The sequence below is a fragment of the Electrona antarctica genome, assembly GCF_951216825.1.
Source record: "Electrona antarctica genome assembly, chromosome: 18".
Taxonomy (NCBI): Eukaryota; Metazoa; Chordata; class Actinopteri; order Myctophiformes; family Myctophidae; genus Electrona; species Electrona antarctica.
The window spans coordinates 23,919,360-23,932,931 of record NC_136799.1 but is presented as its reverse complement, the minus strand read 5'-3'; the positions used below and the strand labels follow the sequence as shown (position 1 = coordinate 23,932,931).

Below are 13,572 nucleotides of genomic sequence, written 5' to 3'. Positions count from 1 at the left end.
ATTAATCATAAATCCAATTCATTATGCATATCAAAATTCATAAACACTGTAGAAAGCCAATTTGATGCATTTAGACCAAGTATTTAGCATTAAATACCATACAACTCTATTTTGTGTGGATTTTCCGGCATTAAGGGGTTCATAACAAAAAATGCTCAAGGGATATCACTGAGCAGTTATTACATTATGAGTTGCTACACACCCTCTTGTTTTAAGAGGTGACCCCAAGCTACAAGAATCACTTGAGAAAAAAACGTTATCTGACGAAACCACGTTCAGCCAAAAATCACCCTTTCGCTCCCGGACTATAGCCTCGGTCCCAGCCATACTCATCTGCTTTCCTCACACTGCCGAAGCACTTCCGCCCTACCCTCCCCAGTATCTGTGTATCCTCCTGCAGTGAGTGCTCTACTGACGTACGCCTTTTGTTGGAAGGTAAGCGCAGTGCTACATTAATATCAGATTTGTAAACCGCAGTTACCACATTTGTGGCCTCTTCTGCTTTGGCTAATCTGTGAGGGAGTTGACTTTTTAATGAGACGAGAAGAAAAAAAAAGACCAGAAAAAGTGCGTGCGTGTCTCGAGAAAGCTGGTGTTCGGCTATGAATCAAAAGAAGTTAGCTAGCAAGCTGTGTTGACGTTCTATATCTACTTGGATGTACAGTATGATGTGCACATTGGTAGCTAGCGTTAAAAAGAATGGAAGGGTGGCGTCGCCCACCGGAGGCTAACTGTTTTTAGCCACGTTAGCTTGTTGTAAACTGGCTCAGCTGTCTCTGGCTGATTTGCCACGTAGCTGACGAATCGGCCAAATACAGTACGTTCTGCTCAACGAGGTAACAGCATGGGTTGTCGTGCAGCTAACCTGGCTAATTACGTTAGCTGTCAAAAGAAATGTCAAAAGCAGCACCGCGATGACGAAACAAAAACAAGTTTGAACATTCAAATGCTGGTGTCAGCTGATCTATTGGACAATTTGTAGTCTAACAACATTCCATTTTCAACCCACACAGCTGGCATAGTACCGGTACTTACATATGCTATAGAATAATATAGATGAATCAGAATCATATAGATGGAAGCATAATGGTTAATAATATAACACACTTAACATTACTGGCATCTTAATTTCAGCTAGCGTTTTAAATCGGAAAGTCTAATGATTAATTTTACAGTTGACTGACCAGTGACCACTTGGATTTTATCCAATTTATGGAGCATCCCATCCTGGCAAGCTGTGACTAACGTACAACAATATGTTCCACAATGGCCACGTAGGCAAAGACTAAGTGAATGACAAACATGCAGTGCATTCAAGTCAGATTATAGCATCATTCACTGCACATATTTGATATTAACAAACCGGCCAATACATCTATTCGAGATATTTAGTAAAACCCCTTAACTTAGTGGATGCTAGTGGTTTTCTCTTGTGCACACGCAATTGTAATTTATTATTGAATTATTGCATGGTTTGGTTAATCAGGCTTTGTTTAAGTAATTACAATGATGAGGGATTGTGATGCATTTGGATTGTGATGCATTTGTACTGCAGTACTCGGAAGTATAATATGCTACAGCTTCCACAGTTCATATGTAGCGTGTTTTTATTTTTCTTGTGTCCATTTGTGTCAAATATTCCAGCATCCTGTGAGCAGTAATCATGAACCCGAACTCAGACCTCGATGCTGAATTCTCCAGTACAGATTCTGGAGCCTCCTCCACCTTTCCCACGCAATGCTCCTCGCTGAGGAAGAATGGCCATGTCATGCTGAAGGGACGCCCCTGCAAGATTGTTGACATGTCCACCTCCAAGACTGGGAAGCATGGACATGCCAAGGTAAAATCACCTGGTGCATAATTTCGAATCCGGTTCTTAACCTATTAACATAGGGAAAGCGTCTACTAACTCTGTGTAATCACTTATTATTTTATACTTTGGCTATTCAAAAAATAAAGGGAAGCTCAGCACACTCAGATCTGTGTGTAGCAGAGTGGCTCAGAGCCTCTGCCTGATGGCCTCAAAAACAAAAGTCTAATATCTCCCCCAGAGCATAGGGATATCCCTTTGGTCTAGTGGTTAAGATATTGGACTTTGACGCGGGAGACCCGAGTTCGAATCCCGGGTGTTACATTGGTGCCTTGACCCAGATCGGGTTTCCCTGTGGGAGGAGGTCAAAAGGGGGGAGAGTGTAGCAGAGTGGCCCAGAGCCTCTGCCTGATGGCCTCAAAAAAATAAGTAATATCTCCCCCGGTCCATAGCGATATCCCTTTGGTCTAGTGGTTAAGATATTGAACTTTCACGCGGGAGACCCAAGTTCGAATCTCGGGCGTTACATGTGCACAATCAATACATTTATTTGCAAGCTTTCAGTCTATACTGACCTTCTTCAAGTGCCTGAAGTCTATACTGACCGAAAGCTTGCAAATAAATGATTGTGCACAGATCTGAGTGTGCGTAGCTTCCCTTTATTATTTGCCTTATCCTTTTGTGACTCCAGCACCTCACTTAAGTTTTTTCAGCAGATGAGCTGTGTTTTCTTTGTTGTCTTAAGCTATTTAAAAATGTCAGATATACAAGCTCACAGTGCAGGACCTTTTTGCCGTGCTATGAGCTTGTAAATCTTCTATTTTTGGTGAAAATAACTGAAATATTTGCTTCTGGGGGTCCCAGGAGCAATGGGGGTGCATGAAAAAAGGGATGGACTTCTTCAGCGATTGGGCTACAGTGATTCCAGATGGAAGCTCGTTGTGAAACAAAATGTGAAGCAATGCGTTTTCCATCTGGTGGAGTCAGTTTACAATAATCCAACATTACTAACTGTACCCATAACCCTAACCGCATGCGGAAACCATGGGTGAGTCTTAACCGGCAACGTATGTCGGACTAAGGGGACGTCAGACTAACTCGTGCCCTCCCCCCACCCACTGAGGGCTACATACATTTTTCAGAAAACTACCAAGATGTTTGTAGAATCGGCCTCAGGTCTTAATGGGTTACGTGTCTTGAACCATATTATTTCTTGGCATTTCTTAGTACATGTAGTTCGGCTATTTTCGGCAAAGAGAAATATAGGGCTACTACAGTCTACAAATATATCAGATTTACGTGGTAATGCTGTTGTATAATTATTCAACCACTCCTTCTCATTCAGAAGTTGGAGCCACGTCTGGCCCAGGTGCTCGCTTGGTTTGGGGCAGATTTAGTAAGAAACAAGTACACATTATACATCTGTTCTCCCAGGTTCACATGGTTGGGATTGACATCTTTACTGGGAAGAAGTATGAAGATATTTGTCCCTCCACTCACAACATGGAGGTTCCTAATATCAGGAGGAAAGAGTACCAGGTGAGAAACCCTGATATCAAACACATTTTGTGATGTAATACTTAAAATATTTGTGTCTTGCCTCAGCGATGAATAGTATATTGCAACATCTGTAAGGACTACTTTGGTTTTCTCAGCCAAGGTTCATGTTATATATTTTTTTCCATTTACTGCATTCTTTTGTTTGAGCATACACACAGTATGCCATATTTAGCTGGTTACAATATTTAGCCACTTGCACGAATGCCTCTGTCACCCTGTCAAAACAATTGCGAAAATCGCTAAAACGAAAGAAGGTAGCAAATTTAAAAAAAATGACTCGTCTTTTACAATCTCTAATAACAACTTAAAACATGAACATTGGTTGGATAAAAACTAAGTTGTCCTTTAAAGTGTTAACATCAGATAATTCCAACTAAGGTTCACTTCACAAAGATGCAAACATTTGGGATTGAATTGATTGATTGAATAGTTTATTGAGCATAAATGAAAAAACAGCAACACTGTACAGTCAAATACTTGGTTCATAAGGGATAGCACCGGCTCGGGCGGCTGGCGTAGCCGTCTGGGCACCTGCGCTGGTGGTCCAGCTTTACAGTGCGTCGCGGGTTTGAGTCCCCATTCCAACGACCTTTGCTGTGTGTCACCCCCAATCTCTCCCCATTTCCTGTCTGATTACTGTTCATCTATCAATAAAGGCAAAAAAGCAAAAAAATATCTTAAACAAAACAAAAACAGATAGCAGTAGCACCCAAAAATGTCCTTGCGGTCTTGTTTCCATTTAGGCCCTATGCAATCAATTCATAGACATAACATGAATAATAACAACAAAATTCCAAATCGTCAATAACAAATACAATAACAATAACAACATTAAAATCATTTCAGGAAAAAGAAAAAACTATGTACAGTGTGGGGAAAAAGGAAGGGTGGGTGATCACCTGTTTAAGGGGGAAGGATCATATCCTTAGTCTTAAGTGACATTGTGATGCTGGAAAACCAAGAGTTGGAAGCATAGTCAAAGAAGGGCTTGTTGTCGAGAATACAGCCCAAATATGTAATCTGTTCTTTGCTGGAGGTTACTATGTCATCAACTTTAACCTTGATGTCATTTATGTTGACCTTACTGAGGGAATGTTTGTATCCCAAAAGAATAGATTCTGTTTTACGATGTAGTGAGAGTTTGTTGTCGGTAAGCCAAGTACAGATTTTGGTGAGTTCGGAACTGAGAGCCTCCTCGACTTGCATTTTGTTCTCACCCGAGATCAGGAGTGCTGAGTCGTCCGCAAACAAGAACAATTTGCAGTGACAGGCAGCTCTCATGTCGTTAATGTAAAGGAGAGATATCCCTCTGGGATCTAAAGAAAATAAATAATAATGTCCCTGATGCAGTTGTCAGTGAGTGTTGGCGAGAATGCTCTTGTGACTCTCACTCATACTTATTACTGTTTGAATTGTACTCTATTCCTGAAAAGGGTTAGGGGAACAGTAATTATTGCTTGCCATTGGGGATGTACTGTCTTCAGTGTTGACACTGCAAAGAGGCGCTGAACTTTTTGAGCATTCTTTATTTCTGTTATAAGCTCATATGGGACTTGCTGACATTGAAGATGTCAGCAAGTTTTTAGCACTAAAGGTTACAAAAAGTGAGACTGCCTCACTGCTCCCTTTGACAACTTTAAATAAATAGTCTTGTCCACCACACCTGTATATCTAGGTTGCCTCTTATACAAAAATATAAGTTACAAGTTACAGTTCTCTTGTATCATACCGTACTTGTATTATTAATTTATTTCCCACCACGGAGTAACCTCGCATCAGACTATCCAGCAGACTATATAGCATAACTATATCCACCTCGGAGGACAGTCAAGACTGGCAGTGTCGGTAGGCCAATCAGAGGCAGGCGGGGCGTTACCATGCCTATGCTCAAACACAAACAAGATATACGCTGTGTGTAGCAGTGCTGCTGATTGTGAGAGGCCAGCCAACCATGTTTGCTACTACGTGGCCTATTTTTAACCTAAAATGTTTTCAGATTCATATTTTTATTTTGGCATGCAGATTAAGTTTAAAATGAGTAATACACTGTCTGGATGTGTAGTTCTGTAATCAAAATCAGCTGTGTTTGAAGCCGTGCAGCTATGGGAATTAAACAGTGAAATCAAGATTAATTTATATTCATAAGGGTAGCGGTATGACATCACGCAGCATGTTTTTGTTCAAAGGAAGTAATTCAAATCAGCTTTTTATCAGCTTTTTTATATACAAATACACAAAAATGTAAAATGTCTTATTGTTTTCGCATCTATTGTTATGATGACCACTGATATGCTCAAAGTGTAAAAAACGTATTTTTAATTTCACTACGTCTTTTAAGATAAAGCTTTCTAACTGCTAACTTTCAGATATACAGTAGCTGTGTAAATCTCATCCTACATGCCATTATGTAAGTTTTATGTAGCGTCAACTTGTCTAAGGCATGTCAAGTAAATTTTTATATCAAATTCCAACAAGGCAAAATCGGATTTATTATAGAGCATATACTGTACTGTAGCTCAGTAGTTCCCAAAGTGGGGTCCGGGGACCCCCAGGGGTTCTTGAGGGAGTTCCAGGGGATCCCCAGCTAAATGATAGTTTGAAAATAAATGGACCCTTATGGATCTGTACAAATGGAACCAATGGGTCCATTTGGGGGGGGGGGGGGGGGGGGGTAGTTAAATTAACATTGATTTTACAATATGGGGGTCCGTAGACTAATGCATGTCAAACTGGGGATCCTTGAAATTAAACGGGTTGAGAGTCACTGCTAGAGCCGTACAAATCTTCTCTTATGGGGGTCCCTGGCATATCTTTTCAAATGGGGGTCTGTGGGGCTAAATAGTGTCAATTTGGGCGTCCTTGACGTGAAAAAGTTTGGGAACCACTGCTGTAGCTGATAAAGTTTCTCCTGTCATGTTGGTGTTCTTTCAGCTCCTAGGTGTCCAAGACGGTTACCTCAGCCTGATGGATGACACTGGAACAATAAAGGATGACCTGAAGGTGCCAGAGGGTGACTTGGGAAAGGAGATAGAGAAGAAGTTTGATGCTGGTGACCAATTAATGGTGGGTTTCAGCAGATAGTCATTGTGTGAATTTAGAAGTGTAAGGAAAAATTGTTGGCTTCACAGCATTGTTACTATCGTGGCAAAGACGGAAAAGGTATGGACCCTAGATTAGTTTACACATCCCTATCCATTATTTAACACACACTCTACAACCCCTCCATCGGTATTTCATCTCGATTCTCCATACATCATGCCAACTCATTAGTAGTACATCCGCAATCCGCACCAACATCTTTCTTTAGCACATCCACAATTATTTAAACACACGTGCAATAAATCAAAATTACTCCCGACACTCCAGACAGCAATTGAGACAGACTTGTTGTCTACCACATTTTTCGAATGCTTCCACGGCACCACAATTAAAAGTTTTTAATTGTACTTTGACCCCAGGAAGAATAGTCTCTGCTGAGGCAGTGACTAATGGGGATCTAAAATAAACAATAAAGCTACAGTAACGTGTTCATAGATCAAAGCTCTCAGTCACGACTGATTGCAGTCATTTGGATGCCATAGAAGCCAGCGTGTCTTCTGTGAAAGCATGCTGCACACCGAAAATAGCAGATCTACAAGCTCAAACACGCGACGTGTTGTGAGCTTGTAGATCGGCTATTTTTTTGGTCATTAGTTATTTTAAGATGACAGAGTATTATAAACTAGGAATAGAATACAAGTTTAGAAGCATCTTCCATGAACAAGAAAAAAAAAGGTTAATACCTCAAATCTGTGATTTCTTCAGCTGGTTGGCTTTTACCCCTTATGTGAAAAATGGGTGAAAAAATAGGTTTAGAATGATCATACCTAAAACATCATTACATTTTCAGTCTTGAGATCTTATTTTGCTTCATTCTGTGCAGGCTGTACTTTAGGAACTATGTAGAAAATGAAGTGGATGTCCCGCCGCACCTCACTTCCATTTGGTCTGTGCAGTCGCATAAATGACTGCTACTGGAAACCTAATTAGTCAAAGCCTAGCTAGCTTAGAAGAAATATAAATTCAAAAATAAATTTGATATTTTTAAATATATTTTCGTGAACACAAGAACGAGATCATAATTGGTCAAATACCCTTCTGGTCTGAAGCGCAGATGATGGCTTCCCGTTATCAACTTTTGCGGGTGGAATTACATCTCTCTAGCATTTGATGACTGGACGAGATATTGAGATGGTCTGGCTTAACTAATTGACTGCCAGCCCTCCCCCGCCCCCTGTTCTCTCCTTGCCGGGCTTTTGTTTGAGTGTTAAGATGTGATCGTTGAAATATACTGTAGGACATTAAAAGCTCATCAGAATCAACGTCACATCACAGGTTGTAAAGACGTCTGTGAAAATATAGATATCTTTTGCTAAAGGTTGATGAAAACATGAACAAGAGTGCTGTCGTGGAAATTGTTGACATGTTGGAAGTAGGAGTGGGTTCAATTAATCAATATGGCAATAACCGTATCGTGTTCCTTGCCGATAATCGTATCATATTGTACCATATCGATACGGCAGGAAATGCTGTGTGACGCGGCTTTAAAAAAATGAAAAAAGCATCGGAATCAGTTTCTGTCTGTCAGTTATCAGTAATCGTTTGCATTATCCATGATTCCATAAAACATTATTTATATTTTCGGCAATTGGTGGTCTAGGACTAAATTTAGTAGGACACATGGTCATTAGTCAATCAACGCGTATCGTGATACATATCGTATCGTGATACATATCGTATCGTGGCCTCTGTATCGATCGTGAGGTTGTTGGCAATACCCAGCCCTAGTTGGAAAGGAGAGGTAGTTAGTAAAGTGTAAATCCTGTTATTATTTATTATACTGTCGCTTCTGTTTTGTTTGGTAACTTGACTTTTAGTGAATTTTTGTCTGCTATATTAATTTAATCCGATCGCTACTTCCACATTTGACTATTTACTGTAACTGACTAATAGGCCATTCATTATTATTATTACTCTCATTTGTAACCCCCTTAGGTCTCAGTGCTCATTGCCTTGGAGGAGGAATGTGCAATTTCTGCCAAGATTATGCCCATGTAACCAGGAGATGTCTGGACACTCCCACGCCTCTTGGTTCTGAAGCCTCACCAAAGCTAATAGCCTTCACCCCACATTTTCACCAGTATCCCTGCTGACCACCTGAAGTCAGGAAACTAGACCAAACCAGGCTCTTCCATGTGGACCTTGGGCTCATGACTGAATGGCATTCACTTTGATCACTGATGTTATCACCACTTAATCCACTGCAGATTAGATTTCCTTAAATTAAGTACTTATTCCAGCAATTCTTTGCAACATTCCTCATAGAGAGCATGGGGCCACGTTATTATTTTTGCTCTTAATTGTTTACTTTTTAAACATTCCTGTATTTTGTATACAAGGAGTGTAGTTCTCAAGTTTGCAGTGGCTATGTAGTTACATTTTCTTTTTAGTTGCTGGATCTGGGCTCAACCCAGCAACTTAACCTTCTTCACACATTACATTATCTGTCATTCCAGTTGTTGAAATCTTGCACTTGGATCCTTATATCGAATCGATCGGCCATATAACATCAGTGATTGTCTTGCAGTGTGACTGCCTGACAGTTTACTTTATATACAGACACCAATAACATGTAATCTATTATATAAACTTCTTGGCAGCCATATGTCTGATCCAACAGCCACATTTAAGTATTACCTCTGTACCTGGGCTCCAAGTCATATTGGTCCCAGTGTTGCAGCCAAGTAGAAGGTCCTGGTCTGAAAAATGAAGCCATTGTGGAGGTGAATTAAACATGCAGCCTCTCCTCATGGCTAGCAGTAGGCGACTCCACTGGTAGCAAAAAGAGGTCTGATTGTACAGAAGTCAGAGAAAATGACCCTACTTCTCACTTGATTGTTTTTACCATTCTCCTAACGAGTTTATGTTCGGAATAGCTAGTTTTAAGCCGATGTTCATTTGTTAATTTACGGTCCCATTTAGAGTAAACTAGGCGCAGGGTATGCTTTAAGGCGTGGCTACTGGCTATTGTGAATGACAAATAGATGGCACAGTGATCACCATAGAAGCGTATCAGTGCGTATCCCCATCTCTACACTCAAAATAGTCACCGCTGGTTGCAGAAATCCAAGATGGCGATGGTCAACATGATAAACCTGAGTCTTCAAAATGTGACTTCACAAACCAATGGGTGATGTCACGGTCATTACGTCCATTATGTTTTTACAATCTATGGCTGCAGCAAAGGTTGGCTTCCTCTAGCTTCTGCCCTCAACCATTCTGCAGGATGAATGGGACCCTTTTCTCTGCTGAGCTATGAACCCTTTTACTTTTCACATGAGGCCTTTCTGACAGAAGATGTAAAGAAAATTAATATTGGAAAAAAGGAGCACATTATTATTATTTTTTAAGTTGTGTGTTGGGGAATAGGATTTTATTGCTGTTTATTGTTTTGTTATAGGTCAATTGGAACATGCTCAATACCACTTACTGCTATATGACTATAGACGCTGCAAATTTACTGTGCAACAGCAGCTACAGCATGTAGCCCCTGACTCCTGTATTATGGAGCCTATAGCTTAGCTTGGTTTTACCTTGGGGTTCATGCATGGCTCATTAGACCTGACTGATGGGAGGCCAGCTAAAGCTACAACTATAATGGTTTATAGCTGCCTCTTGGTCACAAAGGCAGTGCCATACTTTTTTATACAAATCTTGATTCTGTAGCACTGGTTTAAGCACCCATCCCTCCCTGTAAGCACTATATGTTCTTGGAGACAGATGTGGTCTATAGGGTGTTCCAAGTGTATTATTTACTTGCAAGTTAGTTGAATTTTACCCTTCCAAAACTTTTATACAATATTCTAAATTAGTTTAAAGTGGCCTTGTGCCTCAAAATATGGACAGTATGAAGGTTTCATTGATACAAATCGTCTGACAAGTACAGTATGTGCATGTGGCAGTTTTTCTCTACTTTCTAAAGCATGTTGTCAAAGTCCGCCATACACTCAAGCTCTTATAAAGGCCCTGACACACCAGGCTGATTTGTAGGAATTAGCAGCGATTTATCAGATCAATTTGTGTTGCCTCATGTAAAACTTATGTAAAACTGCTCTGAAACACACCGCAAAGTCTACAGCTGAAGCTGACGGCCAACTTCCACTCTTTATCTGCCGTTAGATTGCTGCTCACTTTCTCTTGTGCTTTGGTTTGCTCAGGCTGAACTGCTAAATGGAGAACACTCCTTACTGAATCCCTCCGCTGCTAATTCAACATGCTCAGTCAGTTGAATGGCTACCGTTTATTGTGTGCCTACATGCAACGGCACAGGAGACGCAAACAAACAACCCACAAAAACCCTGGCAATTGTCGACCATAGATGAAGTATAACGTTATGGCTGATTTTGGCTTAGTGTGTCATGGCCTTAAGACCATGAGTTCCTGCCTGATTTATTCAAACACCCTGGCACCTCTCACTTTGTAAAATCTGTGCAACTCCTCCCATATCCATGCATCCCAGTGCTGCGTTATGGTGTATTTCCAACGCAAGATGACATATAATTATAACTGCACTTAGGCTGAGTTGTCATTACAGCAATTCTGTATTTGTAATAACCAGTTTAGTTGCTAGATCCATTTATACTAACTACCTCTTCACTTGACATAACCAAACAGCTTGCTGGTAGTAGCTACGCTGTTGGATTTGGGTTGGGGAGGGTTGTGTTTTTGTTTTTATTGTTTAATCGACCTGTTTCAAAAATGGATTCCCCCAGGTGATGACTGGGAAAGCATCTATGTTGCCTAAACCTGCAGTAGGTTGCCTATGCCCAAAACGTTTGTGTGAAGTCTGTAATAGACGAGGGAGGGAGTTGCCAAAGGGGAGGGGTTGAGCTAGCTTGTTTAGAAACAATGGCTTATAAATACTGGCGTTGATAGGTAGGGGCTGCACATTGCACAATTCTTCTTTGGAACTGCACTTCTACAGTATAATTACCTGAGATAATGTAGGTTGCTCCCTAGTGGCATGCTTTGAGTAACATTTGGACACTACTCACTCCCTTTATAAAAGTGATTTGGTGTGGGGTTAAAAGCTTCAAATTGAACATACCTAGTATTGAATTGAAATCTAAATGCAAGCTTATCTTAATATCTTTACTGTATTGATAACCAGTAGGGATGAGCAAACGTAAAACAAATACATAAATCAAAGTCGAATAGGCAGTGCGCTGTCCAAACAATGTAGAGTCCTTTGTCTCAAGGAAGGAAGGCTTACATATTTATGTTGTCTAAGAAAAATAAAACCCATTCTATAATCGAGCAGTTGGGAAGAATAACAGTCTTAAATCCATAATTTATTCTGACGCCTCCCCGAAAAGACCCCTTATCCATAATTTATACATTATGGATAATTGTTATTCGTCTCAACTGCTCATTTATCGATGGCCATTATTAAATGAAAACTTGATGTATAAAGACATATGGGCCGATGCCGACAGCCTTCATGCAGATGTGACGTTACTTGGGTGCACCAGTGTGTGCCAACATTTTTTGAGGGCTAAATTATTCCTAGGCTCCCTTTAGCGCCATTGCTGTAGACTACGCAGTATTCTAAAAGCCATACTATACATTGTGTAAGTAGTACTGTAAGTACTCTTGGCTAAAGCCAAAGCCAGAGGCAGGGTGGAACAGGCAGACTCCTGTCAACCTTAACCTGCCACCAATCCTGCTGCTCTACTCTGTCTGATATGTAGCTCTTGTATATTCTGTCTGTCCCGATTTAAACTTGTCCTACATTTTGACTGTTAAAGTTCCTGGTTGTCTTTCTTTGGGCTTTGGACATTTTCATTGTTTTTTTCTTTTTTTGGTGGCGGTGGGGTGGGGGGGATAATCAGCTTTGAGACAATGTTTACTTTCTAATGAAAAAGCAGTGAACTCCACCCGTGTTGACCCAGGATCTGAACCCGTTTGGGATACAAATCTACTGTAGAGACAAATCTAAACCAAGGTCTGTCATTATGGCAACCTTTTCTCAGGGCTCCATATTGAGAGTTAGGAGATCTGTTTTGTGAAACGGCAACAGGAGTTACAGTGTTAAAACTCATCAGTGCTGAGGCTTTGTTACAGTCACATTGGTTGTGACCTACGAGGTCAGTTGTTTGCTCCAATTTGGCCCGCCAGTCTGAATGCTGGGTCTTTTTGCTTTATCCCCCTCCCCATCTCTTTTGAGAATCAATTGCATATTTGTCACATTTGTTTTGTACACGCCTACACGGGTTATATGTTGAAACACGGGAGTGGGTGTATTACCCTTTGTTTCCTGTATGTATTCCTGTTTTGTTCCCAGAATATGGAGGTGGGGATTCACTACATTTATTCTGTGTTCCTTGTCTCATGTTAAAGATATGAATGATATGTCTGTCTAACCTGGAGCAACATCCTGAGAGGAGGGACAACAAGTTGCATGGTAACTAGTATTGGAATGGGGCCTGTCTCTACCCCATTCAAACTAATGTATGGCTATACTATTTTAAGAATACCAATGCTCTTTCTGTTTTGTTTCTGTTGTGTTGGGGAAAAAAATAAATGTTCATTCTGATGTTTATGATGAATCCATACTTTTTTATGAAATCTGTCTGGACTACATAGGTTTCTAATCTGCAGGATGAAAGATTAATCCATATTTCAGTTTTACAGCAGTACTGGTATTGCTTGGATGTCAACAGCAGAGGGCATCATTGGCCTACTGTTGTGTTCAATACCACACTGGAAATTAACTTGTCAAATTAAAGGCCCTTTATTTGTAATGTGTGTGGCAAAGGATTTGGTCAAACAGGTGATCTAAAAATACACACGAGGATTCATACAGGGGAAAAGCCCTATATTTGTAACATTTGTGGCAAATCGTTTGTTTGTTGGGAAGTCTAAAATCACACACGAGGACTTATAAAGGGTTGGAAAACCTTTAGTTGCAGTTTGTGGCTAATGCTTTGCTCAAACTTATAGGACACAATTCTTTCAGAAGAAAAGATGGTAGTTGAGCTCACAGTGCGTGAATTGGACATACAAAAATACAATCACATGTCAATGTAGTACTATAGTCATTAAGATATGTTTGCTTGTTTGTAATTGTGCTGAATATAATAAGCTCTGGTTGCAAAAGGGGT

At 40.5% G+C, this 13,572-nt stretch overlaps 1 protein-coding gene across 2 annotated transcripts; it reads left to right on the top strand.

The window, feature by feature from the left end:
* The first annotated feature begins 281 nt into the window (after window positions 1-281).
* On the top strand, window positions 282-13,006 carry eif5a2 (eukaryotic translation initiation factor 5A2). 2 transcript variants are annotated; one of them, XM_079528418.1, is made up of 5 exons: window positions 282-435; window positions 1,645-1,840; window positions 3,245-3,349; window positions 6,302-6,433; window positions 8,405-13,006. In XM_079528418.1, the coding sequence occupies exons 2-5, from the start codon at window positions 1,664-1,666 to the stop codon at window positions 8,465-8,467; spliced, it is 477 nt and encodes a 158-aa protein (XP_079384544.1). In that variant the 5' UTR covers window positions 282-435; window positions 1,645-1,663; the 3' UTR covers window positions 8,468-13,006. The 2 variants fall into 2 exon arrangements, with proteins under 2 accessions (XP_079384544.1, XP_079384545.1); XM_079528419.1 differs by lacking the exon at window positions 282-435 and adding an exon at window positions 511-567.
* The last annotated feature ends 566 nt before the right edge of the window (window positions 13,007-13,572 follow it).